The sequence below is a fragment of the Thalassophryne amazonica genome, chromosome 19, assembly GCF_902500255.1.
Source record: "Thalassophryne amazonica chromosome 19, fThaAma1.1, whole genome shotgun sequence".
Lineage (NCBI taxonomy): Eukaryota > Metazoa > Chordata > Actinopteri > Batrachoidiformes > Batrachoididae > Thalassophryne > Thalassophryne amazonica.
The window spans coordinates 1,147,141-1,164,775 of record NC_047121.1 but is presented as its reverse complement, the minus strand read 5'-3'; the positions used below and the strand labels follow the sequence as shown (position 1 = coordinate 1,164,775).

Below are 17,635 nucleotides of genomic sequence, written 5' to 3'. Positions count from 1 at the left end.
GTTTAGAGACATATGTACTCCTGAGCTGTAGGGGGAGCTCTGTACAGAAGAATGTGACAAAGAAAAAAAAAAAAAAAAAAAAAAAAAAAAAACAGAAAACGGCAAAAAAACTGACTAAAGTTACTTAGTTCTCCATTAAAAGGCATTTCATGTTGTGTGTCCCCTGTCAGGTGGTCATGGATCCATCCTGCTTTCTTGTGTTTCCCAGCATTTCCAGTGATTATTCCCAGTGTTTCTTTTATTCCTATGCTTTGACCACTGCCTCCTATCCTGACGTCAGAGTTAAGGCCCCCTGACATGAGCATGTCTTTGATTCATGCAGTAGCATGCCCATCATTGTGAAGATCCCACCCGCTGTGTTTACAGCTGGATACCATTCTTTGTTCTACAGGCTGCCACGTGCTCTGTGCTGGATGCTATGTATAAAAAATAATTATTTTGTGGTGGATTAATCATTTTCTCTGCAAATTGGCCAGTGAAAACTGCTCTAATCGCTTCCTGAATCACAGAGAAGGTTTCAGCTGGTGCCATTCGCGCGCACCTTATGAGCTGGAGAAAGCATTTGGAGCTGTCTAAAAAGATAATTATTTGTCATGTTTACATTGTCATGGCTTGGTAAAACAGTTGCGTGTTCTTTCCTTCTTGTGTGCAGCTGTTAAAGTATGTTTATAACAGATTTAACTTCTTGTTATAATCCTTCAGACAAACTGCGTTCTCACGATGCAATCCGCTGACGTCACCATTCGCTCTGTTCACTTCTTTACTCCACTCGATGAGCTGCATGTCGTGTTGGTGATTAGATCGTACCACGTAGCATGACATTTGTGCATGAAAGATTTTTTTGAACATTTCAAAATTTAAATGCACCCCTCTGGCGTCCTGTCTGCACCCGTTAAAAAAGAGTTTACTCACCAGCATGACAAGGGTTGCGCTAGTGCGTGAATCAAAGTCATGCTCTTCTCAGTGCACCTTTAGCCTCACATCTCAGCTCTCCCTCTCCCTCCCTCATTCTCCCTCAGCCCCAACCAGTCCCAGCAGAAGACTGCCCCTCCCTGAGCCTGGTTCTGCTGGAGGTTTCTTCCTGTTAAAAGGGAGTTTTTCCTTCCCACTGTAGCCAAGTGCTTGCTCACAGGGGGTCGTTTTGACCGTTGGGGTTTTACATAATTATTGTATGGCCTTGCCTTACAATATAAAGCGCCTTGGGGCAACTGTTTGTTGTGATTTGGCGCTATATAAAAAAATTGATTGATTGATTGATTGACATCTGAACGACGCTGATGGTGTTCTTGGAGTACTTCCATCTTATCCAGCTTCCGCTTCCATAATGCTGTGCCCTTGGAAATAATAAATCTGTTTTGCTGCGTCCCCTTGCCTGGTCTTCTTGAGATGTAACACCTGCCGGATTATAAACTCTGCCTCCAGATGGACTGTTACATCAGAACTACCCTGAGTTACTTAACATTCCACCCTAAAACGTCTGTCGGCTCACGGCTCAGGGCTCCGTGCACCAGAGAGTTGATCGCGATGCCTCTCACAGGAAGCTATTGTTTTATCACTTACCATCTTCATTCACTCAGGCAATATCTGCAAGCACGTGTTCCATTTTAGTTTCCTCTGCACATCACATCTCCTGAGACATCAGTCTGTTTAAAGTAATTCAACTTCGATATTTCTAGTGTTTTTGACATTGCAGCTCAGGGAATGTGTGTTAAAAGAATTTATAATGATTGGATGGACAGTAGAAAAAAACCCAGAGAGCAATCTACATTTTGCTGCAGGGAGGTGATTATCTAGTGGTTAAAGTGTTGGGCTTCAGACCAGAGGATCCTCGGTTCAAAACCCAGCCAGACCGGAAAAATCACTAAGGGCCCTTGGACAATCCCTAGTTGCTCCCGATGTGCAGTGAGTGCCTTACGTGGCAGCACCCTGACATCGGTGAGTGAGTGTGTTTGTATGAGAGGGTGAATGTGAGGGATAATTGTAAAGCGCTTTGACCTTCTGATGCAGATGGAAAAGTGCGATACAAATGTAGTCCATTTAGCATTTATCCTGTTTGAGTTCAGGTTCTGCTCTGTAACAGGAAACATCCTAACAGGAAACCTAGTTTACCTGGAAGAAGAGGATGATGTTCCAGATAAGTCCCAGGATGATGGAGGAGTTTCCATCAGCAACATCAGCTGCATCAATGCTGATCAGCTTTACCTGAACACACAAAAAGGGGCGTGTTGTGCACATGAAGCCACTTCAGCCAATCAACAGGCAGCATGGCGCCTCGCCATGTGGTACTCACGTTTCTCTCCTCCAGGAATGACAGAACTTTAGCAATGTTGTTTAGTCTGAAAATCCGATGGGACGACTTCTTGAACCCATGAAGCTGAAACATTCAGCACAAGAAACATTTTAATAAATCTAAAAAAATATTCATAAATAAATGTTTATTAGAATCGAGCTTTCCCAGGAATCAAAGCACGAAACAAAGAAAACAATAAAAGTAAACTGTAACAATGGACAAAAAAAAAACAATAATAAAGAGCTGAAAATAGAGAAAAATACTCTGGAAAATATGGTAAAACATATTTAATGGTGATTTTTTTTTTTTTAAGCACCACATTATTACATTCATAGAAGAAAATTTAAAAAATGACAGAAGAACCTCAACTGTCGATCTACATACACGAGGAGCAGTGGGCAGCCATAGTCCAGCTCCGAGGGACCAACTCCAGACCTCCGAACAACAACGTGCTCACAAGCACAGAAAGGAGCACATTTTTAATGATGGCAGAAGAAAACACGGACACGGGGGAGAACACGCCAACTCCACAACGAAAGGAACCCAACCCCAGACCTTCCTGCTCTGAGGCCAGAGTGCGAACCACCAAGTCCCACAATCTGTGTTAATGAATGTTTCTTTTCATTGTCATGACCACGTTATGAAGCATTCACCCCCTGGAAGCTTTCATGAAGTCCAATGGTGTAAAATATACGATAAAAATTCATTTGGGGCTTGCAGGGGTCTGTTAGTACTTGACTGGTTGCACACCTGCATGAGCTAATCACGTTGCAGAGCAGGTACAGATGGAAAATATGAATGTTTGATGTAACAACAACTGGTCTAAAGGATACACATTCTGAGCATAAACCTGAACTCTGGGTGCAAAGGGGCTGGATTAAGGCTTCACAATATTCAAGGGCATGCTGGGTCTATTCTGTAGGCATATCATGACATCAACCAACCACAATGTTCAACCATAAAACAGGTGCCCGGCGCAGTGGTATCAGATGGACACACGGAAAGGGTGTAGAGACATTTTCTGGTAAAGAAACAGGTCGAGAGGACAGGTCAAACAACAATCAACCAGCAAGAGACATTACGCTGGATGTTGCCATGAGGGTTGGATAAACAGCCATGTGAATACTGCATCTTTTGACACCAGTTATCACTGTGCATGGAGCGTGCATGTGCAGTAAGCTGCGGCTGAACCTCACCCATGCAGATGGACCTGTTTTATGTAGAACATTTTAGGGAATATCAAGAGCTGTTTTTTTCATGCACTGTGATACAGCTGCAGTGAGCCTTCTTTGTCCGTTATAAGGTTGGAGTGTAGCACATTTTGTTATGTATCTTAATGTGTTTTCAGGAGATACGAGGTCTGTCCATAAAGTATCGTACCTTTTTATTTTTTTTTAAACTATATGGATTTCATTCATATGTTTTTACGTCAGACATGCTTGAACCCTCGTGCGCATGCGTGAGTTTTTCCACGCCTGTCAGTGACGTCATTCGCCTGTGAGCACGCCTTGTGGAAGGAGTGGTCCCCCGATTCCTGACAAATCATCATCATCATTATTATTATTATTAACAAATGCACTGTTTGTTTTCTGTATATGAAGTCACAGGACCTTAAAAATGATTAAAAAAAACCCCTGTGATTTATCCGGTTCAGATCTGTGGAGGGACTCAGGCTGACTGATTGTCACCGTAAACTAAATCACGCAGATCAAAATGTGTCCAGAGAGTCTGACCAGCCTGCAGCCAGAGAGCTCCTCCAGCAGCGCCATGAGGACACGCCCATCCTGCACGTCCTGGAACAGGTCATCAACCTTCAGGGGCGGGTCACACTGCAGAGACAGACAAGAGGACATGTGAGCAGTGTGACACACAGTCAGAGATTACTGCCAAAACTACAGAGACACACGTTAAGAATTAAAAGACTTCAGCAGATGTATGTCAGCTGCAAAGGTCAGAGGTCATCTGAACACTACTGTATGTTCAAAAACCACACGTCGGACTCATGTTTCCAGAAGCAAAACGTAAACAGAAGCTTTTTTTTTTTTCCAAAACTCTCGATGGGAGACATCAAAGTAAAAAACAAAAAAAAAAACATTACAGGTCTGCGGTGTTTGCACAGGCACAGTGCGAGAGGTGGTCGTGAAATGTTAAACGCAGCTCGTTACTCCATGTACACTAAATGATGTAGGATGCGCGATTAACCTGAAACTCGGTGCAATCCAAAAAATTCTCGCACCAATGAAAAATCAACTGAAAAAGTGCCAGAACTCGCACTGGCACCAGTAGATTGTGGGTTTTCATGTATCCCATAATCCAACACTCAATAAGCGTTTGGGAACTGAGGACACTAATTGCTGAAGTGCAGGCCAGTCTAGTACCCGCACTCTTTTACTACGAAGCATTGATGGTGCCATCACAGATGTGTAAGTTGTCCATGCCATGGGCACTAACACACCTCCATACCATCACAGATGCTGGCTTTTGAGCTTTGCGCTGGTAACAATCTGGATGGTCTTTTTCCTCTTTTGTCCGGAGGACACGACGTCCATGATTTAAAAAACAATTTGAAATGTGGACTCAACAAATTTCAATTTTTTTCAATTTCAATTGAATTCAATTTATATAGCGCCAAATCAGAACAGAGTTGCCTCAAGGCGCTTCACACAGGAAAGGTCTAACCTTATCAACCCCCAGAGCAACAGTGGTAAGGAACAAAAAAAAATTGCACTCTAAATGCTATGCAACACAAGCGGGATGAATTAATCCATGTCATGTGACATACAAAGCACCAATCAAATGACAAGGATCCACTCAGCTGTTAAACTATAAAATGCCTCAGCACACGAACTAAGTTACAATATTCCTCAGAACGACAATATACACAACATGCACCCAGCAGCATACACGCTGTCGTCACAGAAAACTGCCTCTAAACTTTTTTTTTTGTCAAGTTATAACTTTTTAAACACTGTAGTTTGTACTGAAAGCTGCTTTCATTTGCGCGGCTTTTCGGCGCCATGTTTGTTTCTTTGGAGACAGCAGTAAGCTCCTCCTACCCCACCAAACGGAGTGTGAATCCAGATTCACTCCGTTTGGAGGGGTTTGAAGCCCTCCGCCTGCCCCTCCACCTCGCTCCAAAAACAGAATTGAGACACCCCTCTGTCTCTCGTGCCCACACAAAACGGAGGGGAAGGGGAAGGGCCAAGGGGTAGAATTGAGAGTCAGACTTGCTCTCAGGCTAAGATTCCTTGCCAGGAAATTTTAGGCTACGTTAGGAGGTCCTTGAGAGGACTTTGAGATGATTCGTGCATATGGGCCCTGAACTATTCATGACAAGTGTTGTACATTATTTTAACTTCATGTTTTCACATATGTTCAGACATAAATGCAAACAAACCATATTAATAGAAAAAAAATAGATTTTAAAAAGTTGCTGAACAGAAAAAGAAACAGGAAAACATCACTTTCACAGCAGGTTTTTTTGTTTTTTACACGTCAGGATGAAGACATGAACGTCACAGTGTGTGTCCCACAGGCCACATACAGCACTCTGGGGCAGTACAACAAACCTGCCTGCAGGAGGTGACGGGAAGTGAGGGAAGCCACCAAACACACTGACGGGCTTCTGTGGATGCAGGAGGAGAAACTGTGCACACGACTGCACGCACATTCATCAAACAACAGCAAAGATTAAATGACATCATATCACCAGTTTGACCCCCGGTGAGGGTCAAAACAGGATTACAGCAGGTTTTTTCCTCAGTGTATGTTTTCAGCAGCAGAGAGTAAATCTGTTTAATAATGTGCCAGAGATTTAAATAAAGACTGAAACTCAGAGACAATATACTAACCACATTCTTTATTTGTATGAATCAGACTTTTAACTCCATCATCTAGTTCATCATAAAAACATAAAATCAAAATAAAAAAAAACCCTGAAACAGAAAACCTTTTGAAAATAAGCTCAAACTCACCTTCTTGCTATTTAAAATCATTTGACTCCTGAAATGCAATCTGGGACTATTCCAGACAATAAACTGCAGTGAGTGCAGCATCCATTTAGTGAGAAAAAACCCAGTAGTATTCTGCTCTTACTAGGATGCAGCAGTTTTCTACTTTGGCAGATAGTTCTGGAGGAAATCATTGAAGAAATTAACACATTGAAAATATGGTTTGACTGAAACAAACTGTTATGTGTCGGACGCAGCCCGGAGAACCGACCAGCGTTTGAAGGACCCAGTATGAAATAAGCAGAGCACGGTACAAAGGATAACTGAATTTAATACATAACAGTGATGTGATACAAAACAACAAAAGAGTGTGCGGTCTGGCGTGGTGGTGATACGGTGCGCTCCCAGCAGCGCTAACGGTCCGGAGCCAGAAGCCGTTCGGACCCAAGGACCCCGCCGACACCCCCCAGGTGGCCGCAACAAACCGAGTCTGTGAAAGAAGGAACCATTATGTGAGTCCACACTCTACACACAGAGAGACCACTCAAAGGTGTACATAAACAGCAAACACTTCCTGGCTTAATTACTAATCAGCTTCCCAACCTGCAGGCATGGAACATCCAGTTCACAAAACTCCACTGCAGTGGAAGCCGATACATGACTAACGTACAGCTCAATATAATAAGGTGTGAGAGACACCACATTTACTGACTGTATAAATGTTAGTCACAAAATCTAACGTACCTCAGGAAGTGTGCTGACGAGCGTGAGACCTCACCCCCTCCTCTTTCACAGACCGTGCATCAAACCCTGGACGTTCTCTGCATCCACTGATGATGAGATGGCTCCCGAGACGACGATCTCACCCGTCTGGTCACAAGGTCGAGTCTCTGGCAAATACACACTGTATACTCCAGTCTTAAATGCCACCATGTTCCAATCCATATAGATGCACCACAGCTATGAGTCCTGACGAGCCGCAGGTGATCAGGGTGAGGTCCTGATCAAATGCAAGCCACCTGGAAGGAAAACCAAAAGACAGAAACAAAAAGGCAGCCAGGCCCCCCCAGCCATACAACAGTACCCCACCCTCACGGGAAGCCTCCCGGCGACCACACAAACCTGGACCAGGAGAAACACCCCCCTCCAGGGACCATGGCTGGAAACCGCATCTGCATTCGTCTTCCAACAGAATGGTTGATGTCCTCTCCTCTGGCTGCATCCTTGCCTTTGTTTCAGTCAGTCACTTAGCACAGGTGTGGCCAGGAGTTCTTAAACCTGTGCGGTCAGCCTTTATCCAACCATGTGCGGTCATTAGTCATAAAACAAAAAAGACAAACACAAACAACCAAACCACCCCCCCCTCCCCAGGGGACCGCCCCAGCAAACCCCGGGAAGAGGAGAAAAGAAAAACCCCAAACCCAAGCTCACAAACAAAAGCGCTAAACCCCCCCCCCCCCCCCCCCCCCAAACGACATGTAGGGACCAACACCCCCCAGAGGACTACCCGCCAGCTCCAGGAGTAAAAACCACAGCCGAGGGCCCTCTGGGATCCAACTTCACCCACGGGGACTCCCAGCGCCTCCCAGAGGACCACTCGTCAACCCCAGGAGACGCCTCCCCTCATGACCAACGGACCCAGCCCCGGCCGTCTATGGCTAGATGGACCCACAGCCCTTTCCCCCCCAGAGGACACCACAGTCAAACCCTGAGGGCGGAAACTGGGGGGAAAAACAAAAGGAGAGAAAAAAAAAAACATACAAACAAAACAACCCCAACCCCACCCCCTTGGCGCAGTGGAAACTGGAAGCACGTCCAGTGTCACCAACCGTGACTATACCCCAGAAGCCAACCGGGAGGAGTGGAACAGCGGTTATGGCAGACAGCACAAAACGGCGCCACTCCTCCGACTTCTAAACCAGCCACTAGCTGCGGGTATATCCCACTGCCCCAAACCTCAGCCACGCCGATGGCAGACGGCTCAAGGGCGTGCTGAAGCCGGAGGTGGAACAGGGAAACAACAAACAAAAACATCCCCCCCCCAGGTGCAGAGGTTACCTGGGAAACGCCCAGCATAACCAAACTGCACCGCTCCAGCAACGCCGACACTACGGCTCACACGGCTGGAGCCAGAGGAGAAGAGAGGGAACAAAAAGAAAATACCCCAAACCCCCCCCCTCCCCTCCCGGGTGCAGAGGTTACCTGGGAAACGCCCAGCACAACCAAATTGCACCACTCCAGCAACGCCAACACTACGGCTCACACGGCTGGAGCCAGAGGAGAAGAGAGGGAACAAAAAGAAAATACCCCAACCCCCCCCCCCCCCCCCCCCCCCTCCCGGGTGCAGAGGTTACCTGGGAAACGCCCAGCACAACCAAACTGCACCACTCCAGCAACGCCGACACTACGGCTCACACGGCTGGAGTCAGAGGAGAAGAGAGGGCATAACAAAAAAAAAAAAAAAAAAAGAAAAAAAAAAAAGAAAAAGGAACCCAAATACCCCCCCACGACCCCCCAGGGGACCATCCCATCAAACCCTGGGAGGTGAAACTGAAAGAAATAAAAAGAAAGACTAACAGACTAACATAAGGTTGCTTGGGTCTTTTTTTTTTTTTTTTTTGACAGAACTGCAGGGTCACGACCCCAGACACTAAATAGTGTACAAAAAAAAACCCCACACAAAAACCAACTCAAAAAACACCCACACAAAATGAACACACAGAAAACTAATAAGTGATTTATACCGTCAAGCTCAAACAAATGGAACACACCTGTTCCAACTTAAGAGCTTGACGGTAATGTGACTCAGTCACCAACAGAGGGAGCCAAAGTGCTAAAAATGAAAAACCCCCTTTGGTAACTGAGAAAACAAACTCATGCTGCTTTTCCTGTGAGCAGCACACAACCAAAAATGTGATTCAACTAAATAGCACCGGAGCTGACAACAGACGCAGTGGATATCATTACCCGGGGAAACGGGGCTACGACTGTAACACAGGAAGCACCGCGACCCGTGCCACAGAGCTCCGCCGTGCGCGTTCACCCATTACAGACCCACTCCTGCAGCTCCCGTTCAAACCTCTTATCCGGTCGAAGTGTGACGCGAAGCCGTCGCCAGTCACACTCCACCACGACCCACGGATAAGGCACAAACACAGGAACACGGCTGCACGAGCGCTCAAATCAGTATTCGGTAATGGGTTCTCCAACGCGCACCATCCGGGCGGAGAGCACCCGCAACTGATCCGGATAACTTCTGAACGTCTGCTGCCGCCTTCACGGCGCGTTACAGTCTCTGCTACCGCTGGGTCCGTGATGTTTGGCCAGAGACTACTGTTATGTGTCGGACGCAGCCCGGAGAACCGACCAGCGTTTGAAGGACCCAGTATGAAATAAGCAGAGCACGGTACAAAGGATAACTGAATTTAATACATAACAGTGATGTGATACAAAACAACAAAAGAGTGTGCGGTCTGGCGTGGTGGTGATACGGTGCGCTCCCAGCAGCGCTAACGGTCCGGAGCCAGAAGCCGTTCGGACCCAAGGACCCCGCCGACACCCCCCAGGTGGCCGCAACAAACCGAGTCTGTGAAAGAAGGAACCATTATGTGAGTCCACACTCTACACACAGAGAGACCACTCAAAGGTGTACATAAACAGCAAACACTTCCTGGCTTAATTACTAATCAGCTTCCCAACCTGCAGGCCACTGCAGTGGAAGCCGATACATGACTAACGTACAGCTCAATATAATAAGGTGTGAGGGACACCACATTTACTGACTGTATAAACGTTAGTCACAAAATCTAACGTACCTCAGGAAGTGTGCTGACGAGCGTGAGACCTCACCCCCTCCTCTTTCACAGACCGTGCATCAAACCCTGGACGTTCTCTGCATCCACTGATGATGAGATGGCTCCCGAGACGACGATCTCACCCGTCTGGTCACAAGGTCGAGTCTCTGGCAAATACACACTGTATACTCCAGTCTTAAATGCCACCATGTTCCAATCCATATAGATGCACCACAGCTGTGAGTCCTGACGAGCCGCAGGTGATCAGGGTGAGGTCCTGATAACCTCAGCTACACAGCCACTCAGTCCCAAATGCAAGCCACCTGGAAGGAAAACCAAAAGACAGAAACAAAAAGGCAGCCAGGCCCCCCCAGCCATATAACACAAACTGTCATTAAACTTAAATAAAACAGGGATGAAGTGGAGGTGTAAGAGTCACTAGGTGTTCACAGGAAACATTTATTTATTTCTGTATATATGTATTTATTTATGTTCACTGTTAATTGGTTTTATCTCTTCTGTTGTTTTGTTTTATCAAATTCTTTTTGTCTCTTTCTCTAAAATTGTATTGTAGCAATATCAGTTATTATTACTATTATTGTTGTTGTTGCTATTATTATTGTTAATATACAAAAATAAATTCAAATAATATTACAATTTGTAATACATTTGACTCTTTCCAACAAATGATGAGTCATTAAATATTACACAGAAAACAAATGCACACAAACGTGCTGAGATGTGAACAGCTTAATGCTAACTTTAATATTGAAAACACCATAGACATGCTATTAGCATCGCTCCCGTTTTTAAGTTATAAAATACACCTATCAACTGTTTCAGAAGAATATAACTCACAATACTCACAGACAAATACTCTTTAGGGTTTTAGCAGGGAAAATTAAGATAAAGCGAAATAAAACAATGAATCAACGAAGCACCACATCGAAGCACTGCTTCAATCTGTGAATCACTGCTTCGATTGGTTCAAGGTTCAAAGCAATGCTGCGCTGCAGAAAAGCTGATTATAGACACACGGCAGGGTCTGTAATCAATGTAGAGAAATGATCATTTTCCTGACAAACATCCCCAAAAACAACGGCCACTCTGAAGGACCGATAAGGGAATCGTTACGTAAAAAGGTTATTGATGTCAGTGGATTGAATAATTTCTTAACAATACCCGAAAGGAACTGGTTCCGATTCCCATCCCTATTCTTGAGTCATTCATTCATTTTCTATACCTGCTGACTCCAATGAAGAGTCACGTGTGTGTGTGTGTGTGTGTGTGTGTGTGTGTGTGTGTGTGTGTGTGTGTGTGTGTGTGTGTGTGTGTGTGTGTGTGTGTGTGTGTGTGTGTGTGGTGGTGGGGGTTGGGGGGCTTAATTCAGAGAGTGGTGACATGACAAGGCAAAAAATAAATACATAAATAAATAGCAGTGTGGCCCGTCGGTGTGGTTCCATCTTGGTTCCAAAATAGCATTCGCTGTTAATGTGTCTGCATGTAAATGAGCTGTTTTATTTATTCACTGAAAATGCCGGGTTGTTGAACAAGGGCTTCAAGGTGTACAGATTCCCTTCAGATCTGAACTGAAGAAAAATTTGGGAAAATAAAGTCAGCGTGTGGGATGGAAGAGACTTCATCATCAAAGCTTTGAGAGGTCAATTTATTGTTCAGTCCAATGTCCAGTAAAACTCACCTAAACCGTCATCGTATAAACCAGATATTCACAGTCACCGGACAAAAAAACGTCCTAAAGTTTTTGTATTGTTTTCTCTGTAATAAACATTGTATAACAGATTTTGTGGAATGGATTTTTCATTCACATCAGATCAAATGTCCTGTCTGATCACAACATACGAGGTCTATTAGAAAAGTATCTGACCTTATTATTTTTTTCAAAAACCATATGGATTTGAATCACGTGTTTTTACGTCAGACAAGCTTGAACCCTCGTGTGCATGCGTGAGTTTTTCCACGCCTGTCGGTTGCGTCATTCGCCTGTTAGCAGGCTTTGAGTGAGGAGTGGTCCAGCCCCCTCGGCGGATTTTCATTGCCAGGAAATGGCGGAATGATTTGGGCTTTTTTTCCATCAGAATTTTTTCAGAAACTGTTAGAGACTGGCAGCTGGAAACCATTAGAAAAATTTATCTGGTTTTCGGTGAAAATTTTACGGACTTCACAGAGAATAAGGAGTGAATAAAGGCACTCTAGTGGAGCCTATCCCAGCAGTCATGTGAGAGGTAGGGAACACAGAGGACAGGACGCCAGACAGAAACACACACACACACACACACACACACACACCACTGAAAACAAAAACCCTCCTCACTACTTCTCTAAAACACGGTAACAAAAACTAACTTTTTTTAGCTTCCAGTGAATCCAGCAGGAGTTCACCTTTAATCGTCCAGACCACAGACATGGTACCAATGTTTTTCTAAATATGTTCAGGGACACGTGGAGCCACCTGACCCCCCCCCCAAGAACAGAGACTGAAACACACTCAGAGCGTGTTGTTAATGTTTAAACAGAGAAACTCCATCAGTGTCTCTCTGTCTGTCTGTGTGTGTGTGTGTGTGTGTGTGTGTGTGTGTGTGTGTGTGTGTGTGTGTGTGTGTGAGTGTCTGTCTGTCTGTGTGTCTGTCTGTCTGTCTGTCTGTGTTAGGTCACAGTAACTCCGTGTGGACAGAAACGTACAGAGGACAGGTTGCAAACAAAGGTTGAATCCTGGTTTGCGGTTTGAAGTCAACAAAGAAACTGAGGAACAAACACACGTTACTATTAGTTCATTTAATAACTCGGTACGAGTTAGTACCAAACATCCACAAGACAGGACATGGACTTTATAAAACCCCATGTTGTCGTGCACTTATTTAACTTTAAAATGACAAGAAGGCTGATTATATCTGAGAGGAATAATAATCCCACACGGACTGAACCAGGTCTCACTCAGAACTCTGACCGGCCCACAAGACCTCACAAAACAAACGGCAACTGTCAGAGACCAGGACCTGACGGCAAGCCAAAGTGTGAGTCAGACAAGACAGGCTCACTGTGTCTCCATAAGACAATCGCTCTCCCAACTCACCCGGACTGCAGCACAGGGAAAACTGAACCAACAACTTAAAGCTTAAACCAGCAGGGGTAAGAGACAGGAAGTGCTGCTGGTCACACCAGCAAGGATGGAGAGCTGTATAGACTGCAGTGCAGACAGACTGAGAGGGCGCGTCGCCCAGGGTGCAGACAGACTGAGAGGGGGCAACAGACTGAGAGGGCGCGTCGCCCAGGGTGCAGACAGACTGAGAGGGCGCGTCGCCCAGGGTGCAGACAGACTGAGAGGGCGCGTCGCCCAGGGTGCAGACAGACTGAGAGGGCGCGTCGCCCAGGGTGCAGACAGACTGAGAGGGCGCGTCGCCCAGGGTGCAGACAGACTGAGAGGGCGCGTCGCCCAGGGTGCAGACAGACTGAGAGGGCGCGTCGCCCAGCGTGCAGACAGACTGAGAGGGCGCGTCGCCCAGCGTGCAGACAGACTGAGAGGGCGCGTCGCCCAGCGTGCAGACAGACTGAGAGGGCGCGTCGCCCAGGGTGCAGACAGACTGAGAGGGCGCGTCGCCCAGCGTGCAGACAGACTGAGAGGGTGCGTCGCCCAGGGTGCAGACAGACTGAGAGGGCGCATCTCATGGATGTCTTTCCCAGCAATGGTTGCAGACGTCCAATCAGTCATATCAGGTCCAGACTTTCTGCCTGCACATGGAGCTGCTGAACATGAAACTCCAAATACAAGTTTTAGAACTTAAAGGTGTTGGACAACACAGATAAAAGTCAGGTGTTTTCCAGAGTATAAGTTGCACCTGTTTCCTGTATCTTCAGCCTTGTAATTTAGATTTTTGTGCTTTGTTGCTGTGTACTTCCACTGTTTGAAGGATCTAAATGCTGCAGAAGCTTTTTGGCTGTAGTTTAACTTCCTGTGGTGTGTTGATTTGCGTCAACAGTTTCATTCTATTGACCTATAGAAAAGATGAAACGTGCAGAGATGGTTAAAGTTGGGCCTGGAACCAAACCGGCGACATTCTGAGGTGGACTGTGGGCTCGGCGAGAAGCCGGTGTGTGACTTGTCCAATTAAGAAGACATTTGTTAGCAGGCTTCTGATTGGCTGCCAAAGCAGCAGCACTTGTACAGTATTTGCACAGATAAGGGGAGGGGCCAACAGGAGTGTGGTCCGCCTTGAATACATTATATGACAGCTAAATGATCACCTTAAGTTAGCTCCACCCATACTGACAGCACTGCATACACACACACACACACACACACACACACACACACACACACACACACACACTGCAGGGAGCCACAAACAAACCTTCTCTAAATGCAGGTTCATCCATCGGGTGAAGGTCCTCTTCTGAACAACTTCTCTTTCCACTGCAGAGACACAGAAAAAACACATTGTGTATTCAGAGATTAGACAGTGCCCAACCAGGCTTTAGCCAGTGTTCAAAACTCCAGCTGATCACAGCACTTAAAGGCCCTGTCCCACTGGGGAGAGGATTAATTGCGCATGAATTGAGTGTACAAATTTCGGGCGTTCGTTGTCGTCTGCAACAAAATTGGCCTGAAATGACAAATCCTCAGTATAAATTATGGATATAGTAATAATGTACAGTGAATATATGACAAACAATCACGGATGTATAACGCATGTATTGAGGAAACTGATCGGACACATTGCGATTATCATGGCAGTATTACAGATGTATTGTGAAGGCACTGCGAAGGTGATGCAGGAACAGTGGTTATATTGTGCATGCAATTGCTGGACTTGGACAAGTTGATTGGTATTGAAATGATCATAGAGTTGATGTTCATGGTGTCATACAAGGGTTAACTGTTCATGAGTTTGGGGAGTGGGAGGGGGGAAGCTGCTTGGGGTTGTGAGGGTGGTTTTTTCAAAAAGAGAGAGTTCAGCGAGTTGAGCTAAACAGCAACTCCACCTTTTGTTGGTGTTAAATGAAAGTCCTGAAAGAGAACGAAGGTCCACAGCTGCAGCTGGGGGTTTTACAGTATATTGTTGGATTGCAGCAGCTATTACGTCATATGTCTCCAGAGCTGGACCGGCACTGACTGGCAGGTATGTCGATTTCTGCCACATATAGTACTTTGTGTTTACATGACGTGTTTGTTATGCATTCACAGATTGTCCACAAATCAGATGCAAAGCTGATGTAATACAAACGCTTTATTTGTGGCCAATCTGTATGCAGTCACTACAACTTATTTTAGTTCATGATGTGGGCGTGATAGGCACACTATATATTCGTTTTACACACTGTCCCAGTCCACTGCCAAGCCGTAAATCCCTGTCAGTTGCGGATATCAGCGGATAGAGTGAGTATGTATTGCGTATGTAAGGCGGATGTCATCCGCAACCAAAATTTTGTGCAGCTCAAAAATCCTGGCAACAGAAAAACGTGCCTCTGCGGATAATTGCGGACATGTGCAGATGTTGGCCGACTCATACAAGGATGTTTCACGGATATTGCGGATGTTTAGCGAATATGAGCCAACTGTCTGCGTAATCCATACGCAAATCTTCCTAAACACCAGTGGGACCAGGCCTTAAGACACAGATCGTCATCGATGACATGCATATGGACGCCTGTGGACACCGGCAGCAGGATGCCGCCTGCACCAGATGCAGCGTTGGGACTCTGCTGCACGAGTGTGAATTTACAGAGAAAAAAACAAAAAACAACAACACATTTTTACTGGACGAATTCAACCGACAAGATTCTGCTGATACCATACCCCTTTATTTATATAGCACATTTCACAAACATAGTTTCCAAAGTGCTGTACAAAAAAAAAAAAAAAAAAAAACACTCACACGGTGTTAAAAGCCAAAGCATAAAAATGGGTCTTTAGACGAGACTTAAAACACTCTACAGTGGGGGCTGTTCGGATGTTAAGGGGAATCATTCCACAGCTGAGGGCCCACCACAGAAAAAGCACTGTCTCCCCTGGTTTTAAGTCTCAAATCAAATCAAATCAATTTTATTTATATAGCGCCAAATCATAACAAACAGTTCCCCCAAGGTGCTTTATATTGTAAGGCAAAAGCCATACAATAATTACAGAAAAACCCCAGCGGTCAAAATGACCCCCTGTGAGCAAGCACTTGGTGACAGTGGGAAGGAAAAACTCCCTTTTAACAGGAAGAAACCTCCAGCAGAACCAGGCTCAGGGAGGGGCAGTCTTCTGCTGGGACTGGTTGGGGCTGAGGGAGAGAACCAGGAAAAAGACATGCTGTGGAGGGGAGCAGAGATCGATCACTAATGATTAAATGCAGAGTGGTGCATACAGAGCAAAAAGAGAAAGAAACAGTGCATCATGGGAACCCCCCAGCAGTCTACGTCTATAGCAGCATAACTAAGGGATGGTTCAGGGTCACCTGATCCAGCCCTAACTATAAGCTTTAGCAAAAAGGAAAGTTTTAAGCCTAATCGTAAAAGTAGAGAGGGTGTCTGTCTCCCTGATCTGAATTGGGAGCTGGTTCCACAGGAGAGGAGCCTGAAAGCTGAAGGCTCTGCCTCCCATTCTACTCTTACAAACCCTAGGAACTACAAGTAAGCCTGCAGTCTGAGAGCGAAGCGCTCTATTGGGGTGATATGGTACTACGAGGTCCCTAAGATAAGATGGGACCTGATTATTCAAAACCTTATAAGTAAGAAGAAGAATTTTAAATTCTATTCTAGAATTAACAGGAAGCCAATGAAGAGAGGCCAATATGGGTGAAATATGCTCTCTCCTTCTAGTCCCCGTCAGTACTCTAGCTGCAGCATTTTGAATTAACTGAAGGCTTTTCAGGGAACTTTTAGGACAACCTGATAATAATGAATTACAATAGTCCAGCCTAGAAGAAATAAATGCATGAATTAGTTTTTCAGCATCACTCTGAGACAAGACCTTTCTAATTTTAGAGATATTGTGCAAATACAAAAAAGCAGTCCTACATATTTGCTTAATATGCGCATTGAATGACATATCCTGATCAAAAATGACTCCAAGATTTCTCACAGTATTACTAGAGATCAGGGAAATGCCATCCAGAGTAAGGATCTGGTTAGACACCATGTTTCTAAGATTTGTGGGGCCAAGTACAATAACTTCAGTTTTATCTGAGTTTAAAAGCAGGAAATTAGAGGTCATCCATGTCTTTATGTCTGTAAGACAATCCTGCAGTTTAGCTAATTGGTGTGTGTCCTCTGGCTTCATGGATAGATAAAGCTGGGTATCATCTGCGTAACAATGAAAATTTAAGCAATACCGTCTAATAATACTGCCTAAGGGAAGCATGTATAAAGTGAATAAAATTGGTCCTAGCACAGAACCTTGTGGAACTCCATAATTAACTTTAGTCTGTGAAGAAGATTCCCCATTTACATGAACAAATTGTAATCTATTAGATAAATATGATTCAAACCACCGCAGCGCAGTGCCTTTAATACCTATGGCATGCTCTAATCTCTGTAATAAAATTTTATGGTCAACAGTATCAAAAGCAGCACTGAGGTCTAACAGAACAAGCACAGAGATG

General features: G+C 45.2%; 1 protein-coding gene across 1 annotated transcript in view; it reads right to left on the bottom strand.

The window, feature by feature from the left end:
* clmn (calmin) overlaps positions 1–14,488 on the bottom strand; it is an 85,339-nt gene extending 70,851 nt beyond the window's left edge. The window contains exons 1-4 of the mRNA XM_034159823.1: positions 14,402–14,488; positions 4,024–4,119; positions 2,291–2,374; positions 2,110–2,202 (exon numbers count right to left, since the gene is read on the bottom strand). Of these exons, the coding sequence (XP_034015714.1) occupies positions 2,110–2,202; positions 2,291–2,374; positions 4,024–4,119; positions 14,402–14,488 (360 nt within the window). The remainder of the gene's footprint in view (positions 1–2,109; positions 2,203–2,290; positions 2,375–4,023; positions 4,120–14,401) is intronic.
* Positions 14,489–17,635: the final 3,147 nt, after the last annotated feature.